A 27,010-nucleotide genomic window follows, 5' to 3' on the forward strand; every position below is an offset into this window, starting at 1 on the left:
TGTTCCTGAGACACATCACGCTGCTGTGGTGTATCGGGGCCCAGCCCTTTGACTCTGAATGGGACTCTGTGGTATGGATGTCACCTATTACTTGTCAATTCACATTAATGGACACTACTGCTGGGTAACAGTCAGCTTGTGGCAACTGTGAAAATGCTGCTCTGAAGACCTGCACACACATCTTTGTGCTGACAGATGTTAACATTTTTCCTGGAGAGACACCTAGGAGTGGCAGCTGACTGAGCAATCAGTGTTTACTTAACTTTACAAGAAACTACAAAACTGCTTTCCCAAGTGGTGGTACCATTACACAGCCCATCAGCAAAGCATGGGATTCCCAGTTCCCCATATCCCTGCCAACCCTTGCTAATGTCAGTCTTCAAAAATCTTAACTATTCAAGCTGGTGTATAGTGGGTCTCACTGTCATTTAAGTTCACATCCCTCACGTCACGCATCTCATCCTGTGTTTAACGGCCATTCACATATCTTCTGTTGTGAAATGTCTGTTAAAATCTGTGCTCTATTTATTAAACTGAGTTAACTTATTATGTTGGAAGAGTTGTTTATATATTCTGGATACAAGTATTTTGTCAGACATGTTTCATAAATACTTTCTTACAATCTGTCACTCATCTTTTCATGTTCTTAATACTTGACCTACATATTTTTATATGAAGGTTTTATAAAAGGATATATAAGTACTTTCAGTATTTAAGCACTAAAATAGCATTTGTTTTTTTAAAAAACAACAGGTTTTCTGCATATTCTCTATTATTTTTCAGCATACACTATTATTTTCAGCACACTATTGATAAAACATGTTACTAGGGTGTATCTGTGCTTATATACGAGTTGTGCATATTTGACATTAATCAAATATCTGGTAGAACTTCCTATTATTATTTTATTTAAGTGTCTCTTAAAATAAACTGAAAGTTTGATTTAACTGAACACTCTGGTCAAAATATCTGAACTATTACTCCCTAACATTCATAGCATCAATCTTAAGACTCAATTTCTACACATATATTAAAATTATATTTATATAATTTGGTTTCTCATTCTCCAAAGAAACACAAATCAAAATCTTTTTAAGCTCTCCTAATCCAACTTCAAATCTGATAAAAGCATGCTTTCAGTTCCTACTCTATATGTCAGGAAAAGATGACAGATGTCCATAAGTATTTTCTCTAATCTTAAAAACAAAACTACAAAATAAGCATTATTGTATCCAATTTAAAGATGAGGGAACTGAGGCTCAGACATTAAGTAACTTACTCCAGGTCACCCTCAAGCTAATAAATGACAGAACAGTGATTCACAAGTGGGCACTTTCATCACTGTGTGTTATAAGCCCTTTAGACTGTGCTCAGGACAAAATGATGGCACTATAATGAAAAAAAAAAAAGTAGCTTCATAAATTTAAACTTTAGCTTTTCAGTTGCTTTCATAATATCTTAAACTCCTCTAGCTGGGTATCACTAATGATTTGGTGTCCATTATTGTGTAAATGTCTGAAAACACTGACTCCTGATAACAGAGTCGCTGCAAAGACAGCTCCCAGAGCACGGAGGGGAAGGGCACTGAGCTAGGACAGGAGGACTGGGCTGCACGGTGGTCTCAGCCGAGTGGGACAGGAAGGCAGCAGCTAAGGGAGCCATGAACTACCTGTACCTGTTAAAGCGTGGGTCTGCGTAGGCATCTGGAATGTTCAGTACCTCCCCCGTTCTTGCTACTTGGCCAGCAATTCCTTTCTCAATGGAAAATCTGCACAGATAAAAGAGAGTCACATGCTCATTAAAATACAGGTGCCGTAACATACTTTGAAACAGTTTACTACCACCAAATATTGAATGGAAACGCACTGCTGTATTTTAAATGCTTGAATTAACTTCATATTTACATACCCTAAATCATCTTATTATTATAAAATATGCAAAGGCAAAGCAGAAAAACACTGCGCAGTAATCACTTGAGACCTCAATTTAAGATACAGTTCAAAATACATGAACTTACACTGAATCACAAATTGAAATTGAAAAATCAATTAGCACTCTCCTCACTGACCAATGACAATCCTTTATGTTGGCAAAGTACCTTATAATTTACAACATGCTTCAACATACATTTTTTGAGTCATTCTCACTGTGGTGTGAACTGAGGCTCATATGAGTCCAATAATTTGCTAAAATTTCTAAAATATTAATGGTACAAGTAAAACAAGAACACAATCTACAGCAATGTACTTTCTACCACACATACAGCCAAAATCGCAAGTTAGGTCCGATCTTGAGATATGACACACGACTGGAATTTTAAGGCATTTACAACACAGCACTGTATAAAAATAATAATTTAAAATTTCTACTAATTTTACTTCCCTAATTTGTTAAATTTAAAATAGTCAAAACATAGGCATTATATAAATACACTTAAATATTTTTTATATTTAACATCCACATTTCCTATTATAAATACATTCTCTCATGCATAGTCTTCTGACTGCAATATTATCATCAGCCATACACTCATTTTGAAATTTAGTTAACATAGATGTCTGCAATCCACAGTATTGTCATCTTTCCATAGCTGAAAGATAACTTTCATATCATTACATTTTCAATATTATAGAAGATGATCATTATTGAAATAAAGCTCCACCCCAGGGATCTGCACTAAACAAAATGCAAAAGAGAATGGACACCAACACTAAAAACACTAGAAAGTGAGCCCAGCGCTGCATAAAACACACGGTCATTTCTACCCTAGCTTTCCTGGGCTGTGAACAGCGCGACCATGACAGATCTGACACTGTGAGCAGAGTCAGGATCCACTGCAGGATTTGTGCTGGATGCCTTGGTCTGGGGGTGGTCTGTCACTTTATTCCTATTCCAGGTGGCTACCCCACATAAACAGCTGGATCCCCAGTCGGCTGGCAGAGCTACAGGCAACCACGTGCCCCTCACAGTTACCAGTGTTGTGAACATGGGCTCCAGATGAGACCTCTCAGCACTGTGAGGGACACCAGAGCCTTCCACAAGAGAAAGGACTTCACCTAAGTGACTATATCCAGGCTCACTGACTGACTGACAGATCTAAAAACCACCAAATATAACAATTAAAAAAACTGAACAGTGCCTGCAAGCCAGACTCCTGCAATTGTAGATACAGAACCTATCGCCCTAGGACCTGGAACAGCACTGCCGGTGGGGGGACAGTGGTGAGGTGCATGCTGTCCCCTTCCCACCTGGTTAGGTCCCTCGTTGGGGAGACGGCGCAAAGGAACAGAAGTTCTTGGTGGATAAGGACACTGCCTCACTGGGCTGTGACAACCGAAGCACCTCAGAGTATCATGTGGAAAGTGGTTCAACAAGGCATACAAAGCGAAGTTCTTAAAAATGCAAATGTATAAAAAAATTCATGTTTTTAATGTTAAGCTTGATTCTTAAAAGTTTGTGACAGTGCTCCTTGCAGGTGTTCTGACTGTGACAGGGTGGAAACACCACCGGCCACACAAATCCTATTCTATTAATTTAAGTGACAAAAGCTGCCACTTACAGAACAAATGTAGCTCTAGTTTCAAGACCCAGCAGAAGTGTGTTAACTGATTGATTAGATGACTGCCCAGTTATAGAATAATGTGCTGAAGTCACAAAATATAGCAGGTGAATTCCCACCCTGGTCTGGACGTTGAGACACCCCACTGGCTGGGGCAGAGTGGGCACCTGATTGTTTAAGTATGCCCTGCTCCTAGACATAGGAAAACCTGCAGACTCCATCCAGGTTGGTGCACCTTTACCTACCTGGGAGCACTAGTAAGTTTTTCCAACATGATTTCCAAAAGGACCGCCTCCGGAAGACGGCATTTCCAGGAGTGACGCTAAAGCTTCCTAGGCGGTTTCACGGGCACTGCAATGTCATTCCCAGAAGTACTACCTTCAGGAGGCGGGTCCTGGTGGGAATGATATCACAGTATGACAAGCACTGTCAGCGCACCTGCAGAAGGCACAGAACAGTGGGTAACAGCACAGCTGCACAGCTGCATGCACAGTGCACGACAGGCCACCTCCTGCTGTACCTGATTTCTTTGGTCTTCTTGAAGATAGGTTTTCCTTCCTTTTCCTCTCCAATATCAAAAAGGTCTGAATACAACTCCTTGTTCTTATGGTCCACCTGGAAGAGTGCACAGCGATCTGCATTCACCAGGTTTTTTGCATATATCTAAAGACAATAAAACAAAAGTAAGCCGATAAGAAATTCAAAGAATTTACAGGTAAACTTCATCAGAAATAAGTATGAATTTCAGCTAATCTATACTCTAACTGGGTGGGAAATGAGCATTTTACACCAGGTGGTAAAATACCTGAACCACCCCATTGAGGTTAAGATATTAAAGTTAAAACAAGATGTATTATCATATAAGCACAGGAAAAGGTGTTCATTGTCACTGTCACCAGAGAAATGCCAATCAAAACCACAATGAGAGGCATTTCACACCCACTATGATGGCAGAATCAAAAGTTGGACAATAACCAGTGCTGGTGGGAATGTGGGGAACCTGGAGCCCATGGGCCCTGCTGGTGGGGATGTGGGGAACCTGGAGCCCATGGGCATTGCTGGTGGGGATGTGGGTAACCTGGAGCCCATGGGCACTGCTGGTGCGGAACCTGGAGCCCATGGGCACTGCTGGTGGGGATGTGGGGAACCTGGAGCCCATGGGCACTGCTGGTGCGGAACCTGGAGCCCATGGGCACTGCTGGTGCGGAACCTGGAGCCCATGGGCACTGCTGGTGGGGATGCGGGGAACCTGGAGCCCATGGGCACTGCTGGTGGGGATGCGGGGAACCTGGAGCCCATGGGCACTGCTGGTGGGGATGCGGGGAACCTGGAGCCCATGGGCACTGCTGGTAAGAATGTAAAACGGCGCCACTGCCATGGAAGACACTTTGGCTGCTCCTCAGAAAATTGAACACAGAATTACCACGTGACTCAGCAGTTCCTAAGTTTATACTGAAAACAGGTATTCAAACAAAAAACTGTATACCAACATTCAAAGCATCACTCTACACATTAGCCAAAATGTGGAAACCACCCACATGCCTATCAGTGCTGATGGATAAAAACGTGGCCTGTGGCTCTTCCCAGCAGCACACTGCTCGGCTATGAAAAATGAAAAGGTACTGACCCACACTACAACCGGCAGACTCCGCAACACCCACTAAGCGCAAGGCACCAGCACCACAGAGGCCGCGCGCTACACGGTCCCTCCCAGGTGGGATGTCTAATAGAAAAAGAAAGCGGTGGTTTCTAGGGCCGGGAGGTGGAGGGGGGTGGGACATAAGGAGGTAAAGGGTAAAACACAGTGTGTTTCTGAGGTAATAAAAATGTTCAAAAAGTAACTGGTGATGTTGCTCATCTCTGGATTTACTAAAAACCACTGAATTGAACATGTGAAATTGACGAGTAGTATGGTCTGTGAATTATCTCAGTGAGGATGTTTTTAAAAACATGAAAAACATAAGGACTAGTCAGTGTTTCTTGTACTCCTAGTACAAGCTCTGTCAGTCTATATTATACATTTATATTTTTATATTTTCTTACTACTTTTCACTTCTTTACAAATTCCTTGAATTTTGTCATAACCAAGTTACTTTTTACCTTGCAATGAAGAATTCTTTTCATGTCCAAATGACACCATCACTATAACAAATTACATAAAGAAATGTGCTGAAAGCAAGAAGCCCTAAAGCTACTCTAACCACCCAGTCAACTTCCTGTCTCACTAGACACTGACCATGTCACCCCATACTCTTCTGCCCTGAAATTAGAGAAGCAGGTCAGACAGCATGAGGAAATCTGACACGAGGCAGCTCCTTATTCGACAGAGTGACTATATTTGGAGAAAGACCAGGAAAATGGGAAGGAGAAAGACCATTTATCAAAACATACCACAGGCATGAATGGCCTGGCTACCTATGGGGCCCAGACAAGTCACTTGGACTATTGGGAGCCACTTCGTCAGTGGAATCTCACCAAAGCATCAAACAAAGCAGCCACACAGGGAGATGTGGGTAAAACTCCACTTTGTGTGGCTTTTGGCTCCTGATGTCAATTAGCAGACAAGAGTCATTAGGACTGAAACTAAGTAGAATGAACCTCAGCATCAGGAGACTCTCCTGGGAATTCCCAATACAGCCTCTATGTAAAGGTATTTTGAAGACTATAAAAAGAAACTAAATGTTTTTAAAGTATGTTTTCCAAGCTCACTTCCTAAAACCTTATTAAAAACCCTCCAAAATACACAGAAGTAACAACATCAAGGCGACAACCCTAATCACTTCTCATCCATTTAAAAGTTTGTATGTCTAATACATTAAAATGTTCCACCATATACTAGACATGAATCTAAGGTTAAATAAAAGCATTTTCAAAACAAAAGGCAACCTACCATTATGTGTTCAAGTAGAGAATCTATTGCGACTATGTTATCAAAGTATGTTCTGGAAAACAGGAGAAAACTGTGAGCAATCCGAGAGAACTCAGAGCACGGTAAATTCTGACTATACTTCCCAGTTTTGTCTACGTTGTAATAGAAACATAAAGCTGTATGTCTGATTTTTGTCATCTTGAGGAATAGTCAATAATATTATTTTAAAGAGATAAATGAAACTTCATTACTAACTTTAGTATAAGGGACTCTAATTCAGAGGATGCATTAAGTCACTATTTCATTGATAAGTACTGATGTCAGAAGTTTGTAGCATTTAACTAAAACTATGAAGGAATAAAGCTGGGTTCACCGCATTTAGTATTATCAGCAATAATTTTGATCTGAAATAAAAACATTTAAATTTGCTAAAGCTCATTAATATGGTTAAAATGTAAATTACCACTGAAAAGTTCACATGTGATTTAAATGTACTGAGAAAGCAACACCATTCATTTGAGAAAAAACATCAGAACACAAATAATGATAAGGACTTAATGACTTTACACAGTAAACTATATATTCATTAATATGAACAGCAAGTAGATATTTGGAGGTAGCTGGTATACATGTGAAAAGGTAAGCCTGATAAATAGGTGAATCCGTGGGCAGGTAGTGTAGGGTGTAGTGTGTAAAGAAGTGTCCTCAATGTGGACTAGTGGCTAGTGTGTTTTCAGCACAGGTTTGTGTAAATTCAGCAATATGCTCATAATTAAGATCACTTAGTAAGTAAACAATGTCTTTCATTTAAAGACAAATTATTTAGCTTGAATGCTCTAAGGCATAGAACATGCTCACAGCCCTGCACCCTGAGGAATACACGGCGAGGAAGACAGCAAAGGAAGTGGATTTTCCCTGCAAAATGAACTGTAAGTGTCACATGAGGGACAGAACTGGACTTTGGAAAACTTACAAGAGGTTGAATTACATGAACACGGGAAGGTGAGCAGCTTCCCTTTCTATGTGTTTTGAAACATCATGTGTCCCACAGCTATTGTTTCATTTTATCTCAAAGAAGATAGTTGGATTAGGGGATCAAAAGAGATCTCCTTCAATTTCATAATTCTCTAAATTTTATATTTAAGAATTAAGTGGAACACAAAGCAGCAACTTCTGACTATGAGTCATGGATGCTGAGAGGGAGCAGGTCCGAGCAGACACGTTCCTCCTGTGTGAGCTCAGAGGATGTGACCCTGACACACCTGCAGCAGTCTTCAGGTTTCAAGGTAAGTACGTGGGTCAGATAACAGGTATTTCCCGGCCAAGCAGAACCACTGTGAACCCAGTGTTTCCCTCAGTACCTGGACCTGCTTTCACTACCAGCCCAGAGTTTCTCCGGTCAAGCTTTGGGGCGATAGGACATTTTCTCTAAAACTGTATCTGAGCTACTATACACAGGAAAATTAAAATAATAATATTAACAATAGGTTTTAATTGAGTGACATTTGTAGAAAATGCCAGAGAGGACTCTTGGAAAAAAGTAAACTAGAACATTTCCTCCCTACTGCTGTTAGTTTTCTGCCACAAACCCAGAAACACCTGGTATCTTTAATGGGTTCTAGTGGGTCTATTCAGAAAAACACAGCAAGCTGCAAATTAGAATCATCATATAAACACCTCCCATTCTTTACCTGCAGAGTGAGCACAGGTGAGAATGTACCTCTAGCTCTCACTGATGCCTGCAAGGTGAAGTCACCGGCTGTAGTGATGGCCCTGTCACTGGCAGTAACAGCTGCCATCTGTAAAGTGAACACTTACTTTGATACGTCGAGTAGAAAGTCATTCAGTTCAGTCTGTTTGGCAAGGCCTCTGCATACCTGCCACATAAAATAAAGGCTATTCATTATAAGATATTTGTGCTTATTTAAAAGCAAAAATTCCACAATAGTATTGACCATATTTTATTTTAAAAGGTACAGCACAATCACTTGGTCTACAATATAATAACAGTATCAATTACAATTCGTTTTTTCCTTGAATGCTCAAATGCGCTAAGTACTTCCTATTTATTACTGCATTTGATCACCACAAACACTACGGGTTTGGGATTTACTTCTGTAATTCAGGCACAAAGGAATTTAGAACCTCCTTCAGGTCCCAGAGCCAGCAGAGAGCTCCTCAAAACCACTTTGCACTTAAAACCTGACTTGGGCACATCTTCTGCCCACACTGTCGCCTGTCAGAGCCCAGAAGTCCTGCTCCTCAGACTGTTTTCCTACACTTAGGATTTTTCTGTTTCTATCACATGGTTCCTCCTTAACCCTAGCTGGCTGAAGTGGACTTAGAGAAACAAAACAGCAACAAAAAGAAGTGGAAGATACGAAGCAGAACTGTATCCCACTGTGTCCCTGAGCTTTAAAGTATAGTTCCCAGGAAAACTGTGCAGCTTGTAAATTAGAGCATATTTTCTAGAGCAATAGGGATGTGAGATTTAAGACTTATTTTTCATGCATCATTTGGTGTAGAGGATGCTTTTACTCAGGAAAGGGAGTCATAAAAACATCAGTGTTACTGCCAGTAGGATATTGTTCCCGGGCTTTCAGGAGAAAACAAAAATCATAATAGGACACATACCCTTTATTGCATAAATGATAGACAACTATATATAAATATGTCAAAATATTGGCAAGATATTTCAAGGAGAAAGTAAGTAAATATAAGTGAATAGATAAAGAATTTTAGAGCCCGGCCAGGTGTGGCTCAGCGGTTGAGCGTTGACCTAGGATCCAGGCAACTGGGGTTCGATTCCCAGTCAGGCAGGGCACATGCCCAGTTGCGGGCTTGATCAATGACTCTCTCATCATTGATGTTTCTATCTCTCTCTCTCCCTCTCCTTTCCTCTCTCTGAAATCAATAAAGATATTTTTTTTTAAAAAAAAATTTTAGAAATAAAATCTCTAAGACACAAACATAAAGCCTGAGGCTGCTTCTTCACCTGCCTCCATCCTGAGGCTGAGCTCTAGGCCCCTCTGCAGGAAGCCCCTGGAATACCCCCACTCACCTGCACCTGATGAATTGCGACTGAAGCCCAGGCAAGATTTGCTGTTGCCACCTAAAGCAGCAGCAAGAAAGACTGTTATTAACCACGTGCACCCCACCCCTCACAAAGGACTCTCGCATAAAAGTGTATAAAAAATTTTCTGAGGTCACTGCACTTTTGAATATTTTGCCAAAGAAAGCATCAACTATGGGCAAGATTTCTCTTTTACATTCCCCCTTCCTTTACAATTGAATTGAATGCTTCCTTGTTCCTCTTAATTTTGGATAAAAAGGAAAATAAATAGATTAAGAGAGCTAGAGTCCAATGATTTTAACATAAAATTATTTTTTAATTAAAAAATATTAAAAAGGCCTCCAATGACCTCTCAAATGATGAAATATTTCTAAAGCTTTGTTGAGAAGTTCTCAAGTTACAAACTATTCTACTCTTCTGTTATTTATTCCTTTAGCGAATATTAACTAGGTGCCCACTAGGTGCCAGGCACTGTTCTTGGTGCTGGAGACTGAGCACCAATGATCACAGAGCAGCTGACTGTGCGGACAGAGAAGGGGGAGGAGAGTGAGTACACCGTGTGTCAGCTGGTGACAAGCTTAGAGAAAAGCACCCTGCAGAGGAAGCGGGCCTGCACACAGGGCGCAGGGAGGCCTCGTGAGAGGGCCACATCGGTGGCCGCTGCAGAGGGGCTGGAGATGGGAAGGACAAGGACACACAGGGCTCACACGGGGGGCCAGGCAGCCCTGCTGAAGGGACCAGACGGCTGTAGGAAGGGAGGGTGGCAGAGCAGGGCTGTGTCATCCAGGGCAGGGGACGGCCACTGAGGGACTGGGGCATATACTGCGTGTGCCAGGCATCACTAGTATTGATTTCAGTATTAATCAGGCAATTTCAACTCAGGGAACAGTGGACAGAACTCATTGTTTTCCACATGGATTTGATGCTGGGACCTTTATTCCAGATGCACTCTAGGGAGATGACAATTTTAAGAAAACATAAAAACTACCAGACTGTGAAAACTCCCCAGAGTCATCTACTACTGTATTTGACTTACAATATGACATACTTTTATTTTTACTGTTAAAATGAATTCTTACTTAAAAAATGCCTATATTTCCAATTTAATCAGTCCCCTATCTAAATGACAGCAAAACAAAAAAAGTTTTAAAAATCATTATTAGTATAAAAACACTGTTAAGCAAATTGTGGTTTTAAGTATTCATTAATTTATTCACTGAACACTATTACTGAGCACCTTCAATGGGTCCAGTATAGCTACAGTCCGCCTAGCAGAGCAGCCTCACCTCCTGATGGCGCAGGCAGAAGGCTTCCTTGCCCCAGTGCCGGTACAGCTCAAGGATGCCCACCAGGTCGCCGATCGCAGTGACGATGGGCACACAGAGGACAGACTGGATCCGTGTCCCTGATTCCAGCCCAGTGCCTCTTGGAAATCGTTCATCCTGAAAAACAAAATGGGAAAAGATATCAATTCAGCAAAAGAAATGGAATAATGGACCTATGATTCTTACTTCTATAAGAAACTGCCTAATATTTGTAATCAACAATAAGCAGACCTTTTCAAGGAGAAACCAAATGAACATGGCCACTGTAAACATTAAGAAAATGCTTATCTTCAGCAATGCTGAACCTAAAGGCAAATCCCGCTTCAATATTTAACTGTTGAGCAGGATTTAATCAATATACATTAATTTCATGCAATAATAAAAATAATTATGGTGGCCAACATCTATTATTCATCACCTCCTATTGTGCCAGAACTTCTACAAGGGCCTTTTAAGCACAATGTGACAAGTGGAAACTGCTCCAAATGTAAATACCATATGAAGCAAATTATATATAAAAAGTTTCTCTTCTATTCTGAAAGTTAGGGTAACACAAAAGTGGATGTTAATGATAGTTATCTTAACTAAACCTCAAAACTGGTATTAAATATTCAAACCATACAATTGTCAATTTTTTATCACAAGAAATGGAATTGGTTCTTTGACTTCAATAATTTCCTAGCTTAGCAGAATCTCTCCTAAGAATATAGGGACCAAATGGATTAGTGTCAAACACCAATTCTATCTGCTCAATTTCCGCTGCCCGCGGGATGTTTTCCATAAACCTAGAAGAGCACTAATCTGTACTTAAAATTTACAGATCTTCTGAAAGTTTGCATACACAATAGAATATTTTCAAATGACAACTTATAGAGTATCTATTTTTAACACTTTCTAAGACTGAAACATTTGACATGTAACACTGTGCGGGTTCCAGGTTATATGCTGGTTTGGCACATGTATATACTGTGCTACGACTGCCACTGCCCCCTTTAGTCAGCACTTATTACATAAACCACCTTTTCTTGTGGTGGAATAATTAAGACCTAGTATGTTAACAAGTGTGATAATTATAACACAGTATCATTGTCTATATTCATACTAGACAACATTTACTTTTAACCACTTTCCTTTTTTTTTAATAAAACTAGTCACCTGATTTGTTCAAGTCATACAGGTAATCAGAGGCAGAACCACAATTAAAACCCAGACTTCATAAGTCTAATTCAGTAATTTTCCAGAGCAAATGCATTACACCTGGAAAATTGTTTATATAGTTGTCACTTTTAAAGGCTAGGCTCACACAGTGACACTTTACCAGGACACTCACGTGCTGTGGGAGACCAAGGCTGCTCTGAGGGCTCCGTGTGGTCATGCCCCCTGCACCCATGCCCTTCCTCAGTTCCCTCCAAAACTGAACTTGGGCCTGTTTGCTCTGGCTAATGGGAGGGTAGAAAATTTGATGCGAGCATAGGCCAGAAGACCCACTGGCATGTCTGACTTCTTCTCTAGGCCCCCTGCTGCCACCAGAAGAGCATGCAGGATCCCTACTGGGAGGTGGGGGAAACACATGTGGAAAGCTGAGGCCTTCTGAGACCGGCCAGCTCCTGGGTGGTGGTCAGCTGATGCCAGATGTGTAAGAAGCAACCAGCCAAACACACCCCAGATCAGCAGGAGGGCCCGGTGCACAGAATCATGGGACTAGCAGGCAGTTGCTGTGTAACACGGAAATTCGGGGTCGTCTGTCACACAGGAATGGCTATTCATTCATGTATATCCTGCTAGGATGTGAAGCACAGACAATTGCCATTTAGTCTGCATGAGGATAAACAGACATTTTTATGCTTCCCTTTACTGGCACATGTTCAAATAAAAACTATTCAAATCTAACTCTTAGCAGATACACTGAAATATGGTTTCTGAGTACAAAGAATTTGTTTACTTGCAAATTCATTTACTGGCCTGTGTCTTGCTTTAATAAAATGGCTTAAATTATAACACCAACATGATAAGTCATCTCTCTTAAACACTTCAGATGACAACGGCACAGAGAGTGAAAAGCCACATACCCCGAGGATGTCTTCCACAAGCAGAGTCTTCCTAGACTTGGCCACGTAGGCAGAGGTGGTAGTGCCCTGTGCAATGGGGCCTGCAGGGATGAGCCGGGGCTTTCCTTCCTTGATTCCAGGGGGAGTGAACACGCACAGGCTCTGGCAAGAAGAAAGAAATGCTTTGTAGACTTCCCTGCACAGTGGACCCCTGGGACAGAGACTCCTGAGTGTTACAGAAGAGTCCCGAAAGTCAGGGCACCAAGGAGGAGCAGACAGGAGAGGGGAAAGTGCTCAAGGGTCAGCCTGCAGTGAGGTGAAACTCTCACATCCTCATGCACACAGAATAATTGGATTGCTGTGACTTAAAAGCTGAAGACTTTCTGGAGCAATAAGCACTAGACCATCCTCTTAGGCATGTTCCTGTTAGTTCCTGCCATTCCTAAGTGAGCTCTGGTAAACACAGTGTGTATCTATTAACTTATTAGTTGAGTGGTTTTCAAGCTTTGTGATGTCAAAGAACCCTTTTTTCAAACAAAACCTTACTTATAATCACAAGAAAGTGAGCCTTATACACCTGAACTCCTTCAACCAACTGGGACCGGGCCCAGGAAAGCAGTGTGCGTGCTCCCCTGGGTGTTTAAACAAATCATCCTTTCAAGAGAAGCATCCTTTTCACTCACAAGAGTATCTACATCAGTTATAGGACAGTGGGTACGTAGTATTTGCTACTGAGTACACGCTAGTGAAAATATATGTGAAGTGTTTCTATAATTCTATTCTGCACCGATTTACACACAGCACAGATGAAGAAAGACCTCTGTTAGGATTAGCATCTCACTGTCCCAATACAATTCAGTGTGTACTAAGACTGGGAGGAAAGCAGAAAAATGAATCAAGAACAGGAAGAGAGATGATGTCAAGACAAAAATGTAAAGGATATGGTATATTTAGCTTGAAGATAAATTGGAATGAACGATGATTTTCTCAAACCATGAGGAGGTTAATCATGAGGAGGATGTTGGGCAGTGTTCCCTTCTCTACCAAAGACAGACTGCAGGAAATGAACTCCAAGTGAACTGAGCAGTGCAGATAGCTTTTGAAGAGCTTCCCGTGACAGAGGGAAGTAAACTCCAGAGCAAGCTCCCAGCAGCAGCTTTTCTATTTATTATTACAGTTGTTGACTTTGTTGCTGGAATATATACAACACATCTTTTTTGAATGACTTTGCTATATGCCCATTAAAATTGGATTTAATATCTCCAAGTTATACTTAGAATCAGAATTCAACGATAGGAGAGCTGATACAGTCCTATATTATTAGATCATTTAATTAGATCACTTATTTAATATTATAAAGCATTTATCATCTCTATATGGAGTTTCTATATGATGCACAAAATCAGGTGAGCAGGTACAGGACCCAGTGCATATGAAAAACTGTTCTACGCATCAGGCTGAAAATAAATGGCTTACAAGTCTTTCAATCACTTGACTGAATCTGAAAAACTTTCTCTTTGTTGATAATTATAAAAAAATTAAATAATTCTTTACAGTGGAAACTTCATACTTGTTTTACTAATTAACTCATGGTTTTTTATCTTAATTAGCAAACAGAAATATTTCCAGATGAGAACTGAGGGTAAGAGCTAACAAAATATGAAATAATGTCACACTGTAATATAAAGGCCAAATCAGGAAGGAGCAGAAACAAGGACCTGTAAGACAGGCACCTGCTTCTGATATGCCTCACATTTGCTCCTCTGTGTTAGTAGTTTCCTACACTATTTTAGGATTTTTGTTTTTACTCCATAAAATTCCCCTGTGTAAAACTCCCTTCAGGATGCCCACTGCTTGTAGAAGGTCAGTCCCTGGTTTGCACTGTGTGGTCTCTAAGTCACAATTTTATGATCTCTGTAGTTGAAGGGGATGGCAGGCAGCTATCATTGCAAACAGAAAACCTCAGTAACAAACCTCTGAACTCTATATGCATTCAGGGGTGGGGAAGCTCGTTAAATGCACCTTTACTTATCCCCTGGGAATAATCAAGTAGACAGTGTGTACTGAAGTCTTCTTTCCCCACTGCTTCACCTGCATCATACACTAAATGCCCCCATACACCAGAGTCTGTTTCTGAACTCTCTGGTTGATTTGCCAGCCACACTGTTTTCAATCCTGCAAGTTTATAGTACATTTAGTAATCTGGCAAGGTGAGTCTTGCTTTGGTTCTAAATGTTTGAACATAACCGTAATTCATTTTATAAGATATATCTTGCATTTGGACGGATGAAGGCCTGCATTGATGCATGAAGAAATGGGGGCAATGTAGCTCTGAAGAAACTTACAAAGAAAATAAGAACCTTATTTTTCAAAATCAATCATGATTTTTGACATAAGGATCTGACTGGGATGTCCAGATTAATAAGATAAAAAATATTATACTCACTATTTTCATAAAGGGTGAATGAAAACTGCTTTTATGAAAAAAACACTACCCAATATTTTAGAATGTACTGTGACTACTCTGTGCATATGCTTACAATATCTAATTTGCCACTAAAATCTAGCATTGAATTGAGTCTCTAAAACTGATGGCTGCTCTAATGTTGTATAAATCTATGAAATAAAAGTTTATTAGCATAAACATTTTTCAGAGGCTAGAGATAAAAACTAAAAGCAAGGAAGAGGTTCGAAGACTCGAACCTCAACACTCCACCCTCCAGGGGAGACATTTCCCCCTCACCACTCCAGTGTCCAGGGGAGACGTTTCCCCCTCACCACTCCAGTGTCCAGGGGAGACGTTTCCCCCTCACCACTCCAGTGTCCAGGGGAGACGTTTCCTCCTCGCCACTCCATTGTCCAGGGGAGACGTTTCCCCCTCGCCACTCCAGTGTCCGGGGGAGACGTTTCCCCCTCACCACTCCAGTGTCCGGGGGAGACGTTTCCCCCTCGCCACTCCACCCTGCCAGGGGTGACGTTTACTGCACTCGAGAGGTAAGCGACCTGACCAATGGTGCTGCAGTTCTCCTTCCTGCTGGAGGCTCTGCAGTGACGGACTGTTAGCCCCTCATCTCCAACAGTACCAAGGGACAGGCCACGCAGTGCAGCTGAATTAGCTTTTCAGTTTTTCAAAGAAACTCATGTGAACTAGTCAGCATTTTATAATAACAACAAATGTTCATTCGTATTTTTTAAGTTAGGTAACTTGAACTGGACAAGAGCGGTAACAGTGGTAACAACCAGTAGGTTGGCTCAGTGAAGAAATAAAAGAGCATTCAAATTATAAAAGAGCAAATTTGAAAAAAAAAGATTTGGTGGAAAACAGAATAGACTACCACAATTTGTTTTAAAAACCTAATTTTTTAATGAAATGGGAATGTGTGATTCATTAACATCAACTAAATAGACAACTGGGCTTCCCCTGGTGAACGCTTGTTGTCACCTTTCTTACCACACACAATTCAAAGATCAACTTAGTAATGAAACTTCACTTTTATGTTGAGGCTTTAACTCACAATCAGTTGAGTTTCAGAAATACTTTTTAGATGAAAATTATTTAGGTGCGCCATTATTTTTCCTACCAGACACTAGGTGGCGCTAGGTAGTAAGTGAACTCCGGTCCATGCAGCCGGCGTGAGCAGGCAGCCCCACATCTACCTGGAACTCGAAGGAGATGAGTAACTTTGTTTGCATAGTTCTTAAAAATAAATCTACTGAAATTCATTGTACAACTGAAAAAGTCACACAATTACTGTAAGCAACTGGTTCTAAACTGTCTTCTAAAACCAACATGTGAAAAGCTATCTATGAACTTTACATATTAAATTTTTTTAAGTATTATTAGAGTCTACAAGGTGTTCAGCTTTTACATACAGCTCATGGATAACACAAGAAAACTAATGATAACATCATAAAGTGTGTTGCAGACCAATCAGCTGGAGTATGTGAGTAAGTATGAAAGAGAAAAACTAAAAACAAAAGTTTAGGCAAGATCTTAATTGTGGAAACAGTTGTTTTCTGTTTGACAAGCATTTCCAGAGAACCTGTCACAGTTACATGTTAGATGCTACTCTGGGCCGGGACAGAGAGGTACCTGCTTCCTTTCCAAGCTCTCAATTCCTCACAAATTGCTTCTTCCTCCTAAAAGTCCTTCACTGTCCCATCTTATCTACTGAGAGGTCTTCCAAGCTCTGCTCAAACAGGGCTAATCTTCCCAGCTACTTTCAATGTGATCTGCCCCAGCACCCTCATCAAATGCAGGATCCCAGAGCACCTAGGGCTCCTCCCTGATTGCTCTGACTACCATAATTTAGTGTGGATTTCTCTATTTCCCCTACTGGTTGTACATTCTTTGGTGGCAGAAAGGATTTGTTATTTATCTTTGTACACTCTGCAATTTAGCACAGTTTTGGGTACATAGCAGGTGTTTAAAATGGTTGAATAACATTCATGATACAACATTTAAGCAATGGAGGTTAACTTCTAGAAAGTTTAAGACTCTTGTCAAAGTCACAAAGTAGTGAACTGCACTCACACAATCTGACTCGAGCATCAAACTCCTGTGAAAAGCTATTTAAACACAGTGTTGAATGAATGTCCTACTACTTTTTAGAAAAGCATTATTTTAACACTTCTCAATTTCTTTTCTTTACTGGTCAACTAGGATTTTTATCATTGTTTGCATTAAATGGAGCAACTTATACTTCCTTTGATAACTGTCCATTTTATTTAGATTTTCACTTTTATTAGTCCAAATATCCTCTCATAATTTGTCCTTTTCACTATATCTATTGTTTTACTATTTTTAAAATTATTAGGGATATATAATTGTGTTTTCTCTTTTTTGTTTGGTTAGCAATGGCTTATCTTTAAAGTACTTAGATCTCCTTGTATATATAGATTTTCTTTTTCTGCATCATCAGGTAAACTGGTCGATCCCAAGAGGCAGGGGTTTTCATTTCCAACCGTGTCTCTGGTACCCAGAACACTGTCATGTGATTGAGACAATAAAACTGTGTCCGACTAATAAACTCACTCATTTTTATTCTCTTATTTATTGATGTTCCAAAATGTATATAAAATGTTTAAGAATGTGAATCTTCCACTGCTAAGAACTTTGTACACGGCTTCAGCAACATTTAAGTCATTTTCATCAACACTGTTCTCTAAACATTCCATTAACTGTTATTTGATATTTTTCTTTGTTCAAAGAGCTACTTGACACATTGTTCATGTTTAAGTATCAAGGTTTAATTTCCTTGTTTTCAGCCACTATGGGGACCTGAGTTTGTTAAATGGGGGCTAAATGTATCAAAGTAGGACATGACCTCAAGAGAGGGAACCCCAGGCTGGTAAATCCTAAAATAATATACTGAGTTGAGCACTTAATTTTTTTGATCTGTCAGTAACTAAAAATACTACTGCATTTTCTGTCCATTTTCTTCTGTGTGACTGTATTGCTTTATAAATTTCAATGTACAAATATTTATTGTATAAACTTCAGGAGAACCCAACCTTCATTGCAGATTAAGCCCCTCAGGAATCAGGTAACCTCCTTTTCTAAGTTAGAGCTTTTCTTCCCTAAATTTGACTTTGTTATTGATCCTGTGGCATGAGCTCTCTTTAGTCTGCATCTTTCTGGAGTAGGTTTGCTCCAATTAAAATTTCCTTTTTAATTTAGTTCCCAGTGACTCTGTTTATATGTCCCTCTATAAAACAGAAGAAAGCTGTGGGGTTTTTTAACCTGATTTACAATTGTTTTTCTTTTAATAGGTGGACCTATTCTACTTGTAATTTTGTTGTGACATTTATTATGAGTTTCATAATCATACTTGATTTTTCTTAGTCTTAGTGCTTTAATACTATTTGGTTTGTTTTCTGTAACTTTCTGTGTTTTCTTTAAATTTTTCCTCTCTGATAATATTAATGCTCATTTTTAATTCTACTAGTGGAACTTTTGATATATTTAAATATTATTTAAAATTATGTTTCTCAACACATTAATCTCAGAAAATTAATTATTTCTACTCATTCTCATTCATGAAAAAAAGAAATGAATACTTTTATAAGTATAAGAATTTTATAATTCCTTCCATCTCTACCTTAATCCATGGCATTTATTGATCTAGACTAAAAATTGTATCTAGGTGTATTTAGGCTGCATATTGTAATTTTGTCACTAAAGCACATACATTTTGTTTTGAAAGTTATTTAAGAAAAGCTTTCCAACTAGGATTCAAAATCCATAGGTAATTTTTAAAAACGTTGATAAATATATATAATATGCTTTCAAGTACAAAAGGAAAAAATGTGAGGAAATATACATGCATCTGCTCATCTGTCCAGAACAGTGTTTTATTTTCTTTTAGGGGCTAGTTTACACAGAAGTATGTCAGCATCTGTTGCAAGCAATGTGGCAGATTAGATAATTTGACACTCCTGAAAAAAACTATTTTAAAGTTATTTAAAGGCCAGGTAAAGTGTCATTTACAAATCTTTTATAATAAATTGCTGGGCTGAGAGGATAGAAGAATCCACTAATATCTAAAAGGAAGCATAGACAGGAAGTCTGCAGTATGCAAACCCCAAACCTGAAAGTATCAACCAAAGCCTGGTACTCTGATGTCTCCTCAGGAAAGCGCATGGTGACTGGGAGACAACAGGCAAAACCTGGGGCCTCTCACCATGGGAAGCTAACAGGAGAGCCCTGCAGGGGGCCAGGACTAGCAAAGGGCGGTCCCCTGCCTGAGGCTGAAGGATGAACACACTCACAGCCACAAGGGCTCTACAAGGGGACCGGAGCATCTAGGATTCGCTGCTGGAGGGAGAATAAGTCTCCTCTGAGAAGCCACAACTGTGCATCACCTGGTTTGAGGCTGGAATGTAAACCACTCTGCAGTCCACAAAAACTCAATTAGATAATTTAATTAAAATAATCTTGGATTGGCCAAGCCTTCCTCAGGTGATTGGCAAAAACAAATACAGATCCTCTAGGAAAGGAACTTCAACACAGACTCAGAATATTCACTGTAAAAAGCCCAAGGAATAACGTGATTCAGTTAAAAAAGGGAAACATGAAACATGTGCGAAAATAAGCCACCATCTATGAACGAGGGAAGAAAAAAGCCAGGAACCTGTAAACTCAGAAAGAATATAAAACAATATAAAAAGATGTAGTTCATCTACTTCAAGAAATAAAAGATAAGCCCCAGGAATGAAAAACTGTAATGAACGACTGAGACAAAGTGAAAACCACCAAAGTAAACAAAGTATAGTCAATATACAGAAAAATAATATATATCAATCTCAACCCTTTACGTAGCAAAAGAATCTTAAAGAAAGTGGTGAAATAGAGACATATTCAGACATAGCCTGACTTTCCCATCACAGATTCTTGTTACGGGAAATCCTATAGGACCGAGGAGAAAGGATTCCAAATAGGCAAGCTGAGATGTACAAGGACATAAGCACGAAGTGGTAGTTATGGATACATCTAGAGAAACACTTCAGAGAACTTCAAACTGTCTACTTCCTGCCCACAGAAATGCCAGTCTGATGAACAGTAAGGGCCTCGCTACCCACATGTGAGTGTAAAAACACAGTCAACAAAATACAGTAACTATCCCCTGAAATTATCTTCCCAGGGAGATATGGTCTCTGCCTCCATGAAGCTTACCTTGCAGTGAAGCCAGATAAGCAAATTATCACACAAATCACAGATAAACGTGTAATGATGGACTGGGCAAATTCTGGGTACAGGTACGTGACATTAAGAAAGTATAACAGCGCAATCCGACTCAGGAAGGCCGGAGAAGCTACAGTTTGGCTGTGACCCCTGCTGCTATACCCAGGGTCACACTGTGGCACGCAGCAGCTGCTGTCCCTGGGGCATGGGGAAGAGAGGTGCGAGGCTCAGCGACCAAGAGAGAACATAGAGCACAACAGCTGACCTCAGGAGTTTAATGAAGAGGCCAGAGGAAGGAGGAGAGGACATGAGGTCATCCCCTGGGTTAAGTTACAAACGTGGATGACAAGTAACAGTGAGAGATTCTAACTGACATACATAGTATCACAGCTCAGCTATTACACAAAGCTTTTCCTAAATCATATACAGGAAGCTACTTCACCCACGTCAATGTATAAAAAAAGTCTACAAACAAAGTGGAAAGCACAGCCACGTGATCAAGAATGTGGAATCTGAATCTCAATCCGAGCTCTGAGAGCCCTGCCCTCCTGAGGCGCCCATCCCCTCTCTGCTCTGCTAACTAGGTCTCCCCGCTGCCCTTCACTATTACACTGAGATAATATACATGGCAGTAAATTATAAGAATAAATGCAAATTATGTAAGAATTTTCTTAAAGGAATTCTTATTTTTTAATTAAAAAATCCCAAAATTTTATAAATATTTAGAAAGAAGAGAAAATAGATCTATTTGTTACCGTGGTACCTTCGCCATCTTCAAGTACCACCAGTGTGGGAAATACAGAGCATTCAGAAGCAGCAGTAACATCTGAATAATTCAATTTAATAAACCCTCTGGTGTGACTGTTTATATAACCGGTACTAGAAGAGAAGCTGGGTGAACACAGAAACAAGTAAGGAAAGGTCCTGCCCTGAAGACCTCCAGTCCTGCAACAGTCACTGCAAAGCAGAGAAGGCAGGGCTGAGGGCATGCAAGGGACCACCTACAAGGTATGGAATCCAGCAGTGGACACTGTGTGCACCTCCCTTCCCTGCCTGCGCCACTCTACATCCACACAACTACGAAAACCTCAGAATACTGTGTCTCTGCTCCCATGAACATTTTATATAATATGAAGAGCATATAAACCTAAATATTGCACTGCAAAAATGCATCCCAAATCTCAAGTTACAAGGCCTGACAAGCAAGAAATACATAGTAAGAGTTTGCCAAATAAAGTTATAACTGAGTTTTATATATTTACACTATGAACATAAGTGTCATTGGCTCAGAATATCATTCTAAAGTATGTATGTGTGTTTAATGCCATAGCAACATTGAAAGATGGGTAACTGAACGTCCTGCACAGGCTGCACTGGACAGTGGGCTGCACTCTACACCAGGTAAACCAGCAACTCCAGCTGACCTGGACCACTGAAGGAAGGCAGGGCAGGCACACCTGAGGGGCCGCCATGCAAAGGTCTGACCCTCAGCCACCACAGCTCAGGGAGTTACTTCTTAGTAACTCTGTCCCAGAACTTTGAGTCCTCTTCAAAAATCTAAAAAAAAAAAATCCCAATTTATTTTACTTATTTTTAAAATATTTTTTAGTGATTTTTAAATTTTTATTATTATTATTTTTTTTAGAGAGAGAGGAAGGGAGGAGAGAGAGAAACACTGATATGAGAGAGAATCATTGATGGGTTGCCTCCTGCACACCCCCTACTGGGGATCAAGCCTGAAATCTGGGCATGTGTCCTGACCAGGAATTGAACCTGCAACTTTTCATTGCACAGGATGATGCCCAATCAACTAAGCCACACTGGCCAGGGCAAAATAAAATAAAAAATCACATTTTAGAACTGCTAAAATTTTGTTCTTATTTCATTCTACTACAGATTGTGTGTAGAAAGGGCAAAGACTGTCCACAGTGATGAAATAAACAAAACGGTAAATCTAGAAATGCCATTTGTAAGATAGAGTACCACAAACCAAAACAACCCATCAGTTATAAGATTTTATGCCTAAATGTTGCCATGTTGGTAAAATTCTTGGCTGGTAATAACCACATATAGAAGCAAATTACAAGATGAGTTTAAAGTACTTAATTACAATATGTCTATTAAGTTGTTAATGTAACAGTTTATCTTTTCTAAAAAGCTTATGACATTTTCTTAACTAGAACACCAAAATCTAAGTTTAGATACTTACATTATTGCACTCTCCAAGGAAATACAGTGCAAATCCGTCTGCTTTCGTGGCTGCCAAGGTAATAAAAGAGGAAGAAACTGATCTGAACAGAAGAACACAACACGCATGAGTTCTCCAAGGTGAGACCCAGAATTGTGACTTTTCAACGGATTTGCTGACATAATTAAAGGTCATGCAGTAAACTGAACAAAATTTATGGCTTTACTCAATTACATAATGTTCATTCATTTTCATCAGCTATTGCAAATTTTAAGGTGTAACATCCTCAAATCATATAGAGGTCAGTGTACTTACTACGTAGTAACATATTTGTCAAACTTTAAAATCAGAATTACTGAAAAACATTTTTAAAATGAGAATTGTATTTAATTTTTAAAGTATTAAAAACTATTAGAATTGATATTCATAATATTGAATAACCAATATAAGCATCAGCCAAAAAGAATTCTGCTTGCATCTACCTATCGCCCCAGAGGAGAACAGGATTTAGCTTCTCTAACATTGCTCCAGGGCTGGCTGAGGCAAATGCCTAGCAGTTAACAGATGTCTTAGAGGAATCACCTGAATTTAACCAGCTTAACTCCTTCCAGCCTATGTGGCCTTGGGGAAGGTATCTGCCTGTCTCTGCCACAGCTTTCTCATCAGTAAGATGAGGATAATAGTATATAAAGTTGTCATCTCCCCAAATAAAATAAAGTGCTTCTTCTTCCTTAAAATTAATGATTCCTTGTATAAATGTGATTTAGTTCAGTAAGACTATAAGAAGAAACCCAGGTTTTAATTAGAAGGTATAGTATATTCCACTTAAACTTCAGGCAGCTGCTTTTTTTGGAATTCTCATACTTTCGTATTAAAATATTTTCACTTCAAACTTAGCCCAAGAATAGAAGTAAATAAATGACTTTCATTTGCCTCTTAGAAAGTACATTATTTTTGCCATTTTCTGCAATGAAATAAAAGAATCTCTGGCTCAGTTTTCTCACCTATTTTAATGATGCTACTCAGTTCATACAGCAGCAGCTGGTTGTCTCCACCTGTGTCCAGTCGCTGTTCTATGTAGCTGTTCAGTTCATACACAACTCCCTGCATGTTCGTATCTTGGTACTTTGAATTAAAAAAAAGGGGGGGGCATAATTAAATATAATAAAAATTCCTTAGTTTGTAAAACATACCTCTCTCTCTGTGATTTTATATACTAGCTGTTCATTATCCTTTTATAGAGCATGACTTAACATATTCCACTATAAAATAGATTGCCAAGTAAAACTGCTATGACTTCCTTAGAAATATCCATAGACTCTATGCACACCTATTTATATTAAATATCAAATGCTACAAATTACAGCTGTGTTTCTAACGTTTTATATATAATGTAGCAGGCAACTTGATCAGTAAAAATAGTATAAAATTTCACTGAGTGAAACATCCTAAGATGCTAGAAAAGTCAACCTTATGTACTGCACTGGGGAAGACCAAGTGCATCCCTGTCCCGTCCTTTGCATCAATGTGGCTACCACCCTAGTCGCACCCCAACTCTGCCACCAGAACAGAGCCGGAGGCTCACACTGTCACAGCCACTGTGGTCACAGCAGTCCCACAGCAGGTCTAGCCACTGGGCTTCATCCAGATACCAGGGATGCTGCAGCAGGCGGATAGGGTCTGAGAAGGTGGCAGCTGAATCCCAGCACAAGCAACACTGGATCTTGTGTAAAATTACTGAAAAGCAGTCTTCTAACATTAGCTTCCCTGCACTTGAGCTCACCTTCCCAGGCCTCTTCTCCAAACACCAGCCATGGGGAACTTGAGAAATAAAATGAAATTGTCACTACTGGCTTCCAAAAGTGCCTGAGCTTCCCTCTGCACTTAAGAGTAACAGGCAAATTGCTCAGGATGGCCTCCTCCATACACAATGCAGGTAGTTTCTGCCTCAGAAACGGTCTCTCAAGCCACAAGCCACCTCTCTCTTTCTTGACCTCCCAGATACCTTTTGCTCCTGAAGGCCTGCCTGCTGTTTTTCTGAGTACCGTTCTCAATAAACATATGGGGAATGAATGCATAAACAAAAGAGTGGATGAACCGGTCACCAGGCCACAACTATGTACCGGCGATCCCGACAGCCGTTCCACGTGGGCGCTCTCACAGGCACACGAGCGAGTGAATGAGATGGAATCCCCGTCCTGAGGAAGCTGACACTGGCGGAGGAGGGGCAACTGCACGGTGTGGCAGGGGCCACAGGCACAATGCACAACGGGGTGCCGGACTCTTTACAGGCGACCAGGGAAGGCAGGCTCAGTGGCATGGGACATATGGACGGACACTACTGGAGCCTCATACCCAGTTGAGCCTCATACCTAGGAGGGGCCTGCTGGTCACCCCCCAGCTTTCTGTGCTTCTGACCTGTGAGGGACTCAAGTGCAGGCGCCTCAGAAAATTCCTGTAGAGCACGACTTGCAGGAATGGGACGTTCAACACATGCCACAGAGCAGCAGGGTGACATCTGAACAAACAATGAGGCTGGAGCTTCGGGGGCTGGTGCAGGGCAGAGCTAGGGTAACGTTGGACAAGGCATTCTGATGCGGCCGCACTAAGCAGAAACACTGGCTTCCGTGTGCCTGTTGTCCAGTGGGCTGAGAGCCGGTCCCCAAAGTGGCTGACACTATATGCAGCTGAAACACCAGAGCTCCCTAAGCATATTCCAGTCTCAGCCAGGTTGCAATGCACAGTGGATTTACTCAGTGAGACCTGTCTACCCAGCCCCCATCCACGTCCCACACAGGTCTGTAACCAAGGCGTGAGATGTGCATTCCTGAGGCCACTGGCCTATGTGCAGGGCTCCATGGAGAGGGCCAGGGAGGACTGTGGGAACTAGTGCCCCCAACAGGCTGCCCTGAATTCACCAAAGACGGGCCTGCCATCAGCACGGCCTGCAGCAGGGAGCGCCAGCACTGGCTTCCTGGTGCAGGATTCCCGCTGTCTTCTCATCCATCTAAGCAGGAGTCTGGGCTAAGTGAACATGGATCTCACAGCCATCACAGCAGCATCTCAAAGCACCTCCATGAGGTACTGATGGGCGACCCTGAATAAGGAAGGGGAGACCCTGTCCTCTGAGGAAGGATCTGAACGCATGGCCCAGTGTCTAGTGAGATCTTCCCCTCTCCCCGGAGGATGGCGACCTGCACTGGGCAAGTGCTCTGGGTGCAGGGAAATGGGCAGACACTGGGGGACCATTAGGCCTCAGCCTCACACAGACACGGTGTCAGAGACCCACACACCTCTACCAGGACCAGTCCCATGGGCTTGTGGACACCAGGTGAGCAGTAAGCTTTAATTCGGGTCTATCTCAACAGTGAGCCCCAGCAGGTTCTCAAGCTCCTGCTGTAATTACAGTTTTAGATACACATTTGGAACTCACAGTCTCAAAATCCGGCAGGATCCCACTGAAGGGCCCCTACCTTGGAAAGGGGTGAGGAAGGGAGGTTTACAGAAATCTGGGGAGTAGCTCTCCAAGCAGAAAGAACAGAAATTGGGCCTTTACTGAGACCTGTGTGCAGTGCGGTGGCTAGGTGTCCACCATCTCCTTTGGACGGAAATGTTTTCACACACAAGTGAGAACCAGAGACACCTGGGATATGGGCAGTTTATCATAAGGTTTCCTTAACCACATCTCTGGATTTTAGTTTTCTCATTTGTATAACAAGAAGGTTGGAATGCATGGTCTTTAAAATACCTTGCAACACTAGCGATGATAATCTATGGCCTATTTTTTTTTAATTTATCTTTATTGTTGAAAGTATTACCGATGTCCCCCTTTTTCCCCTATTGACCACCTCCACCCCAAATTCATCCCTCCGCTCCAGGCCTTCCCCACACTCTTGTCTGTGTCCTTGGATTATGCATATATGCATATAAGTTGTTTGATTAGTCTCTCCCTACCCACTCCCCCACCTCCACCTTCCCTCTGAGATTCCTCAGTCTGTTCCATGCTTCTATGGCTCTGGATTTATTTGTTCATCAGTTTATTTTAGGATTTTGTGTTGTTGCTTAAGATCAAATTCTAATCTTTAACCTAATGGTTGGGTTAGTGCACCCTGAATCCTGTGATTATTAATGACAACTGCATAAATATCATCAGAGCAATGTTTTATTAGAATTATTATTCATACTAATGTAATATTAACTCTCAACTACTAAAGGCCTATCTACACAGTGGATCATTTGAGCCATAATACACATACTGTAACAC

General features: G+C 40.8%; 1 protein-coding gene across 4 annotated transcripts in view; it reads right to left on the bottom strand.

Annotated features, from left to right (window-relative positions):
- Positions 1-27,010, bottom strand: part of PDE10A (phosphodiesterase 10A) — a 270,609-nt gene that overhangs the window by 33,216 nt on the left and 210,383 nt on the right. For all 4 annotated transcript variants that reach the window (XM_081141071.1, XM_081141074.1, XM_081141073.1 and 1 more), the window contains 9 exons: positions 23,751-23,871; positions 22,768-22,817; positions 12,896-13,036; positions 10,788-10,943; positions 9,490-9,540; positions 8,247-8,305; positions 6,450-6,501; positions 4,080-4,222; positions 1,676-1,768 (listed from right to left, as the gene is read on the bottom strand). In XM_081141071.1, the coding sequence (XP_080997197.1) occupies positions 1,676-1,768; positions 4,080-4,222; positions 6,450-6,501; positions 8,247-8,305; positions 9,490-9,540; positions 10,788-10,943; positions 12,896-13,036; positions 22,768-22,817; positions 23,751-23,871 (866 nt within the window). The remainder of the gene's footprint in view (positions 1-1,675; positions 1,769-4,079; positions 4,223-6,449; positions 6,502-8,246; positions 8,306-9,489; positions 9,541-10,787; positions 10,944-12,895; positions 13,037-22,767; positions 22,818-23,750; positions 23,872-27,010) is intronic.

Source organism: Miniopterus schreibersii (assembly GCF_964146895.1).
Source record: "Miniopterus schreibersii genome assembly, chromosome: 6".
In the NCBI taxonomy this organism is placed as follows: Eukaryota; Metazoa; Chordata; class Mammalia; order Chiroptera; family Miniopteridae; genus Miniopterus; species Miniopterus schreibersii.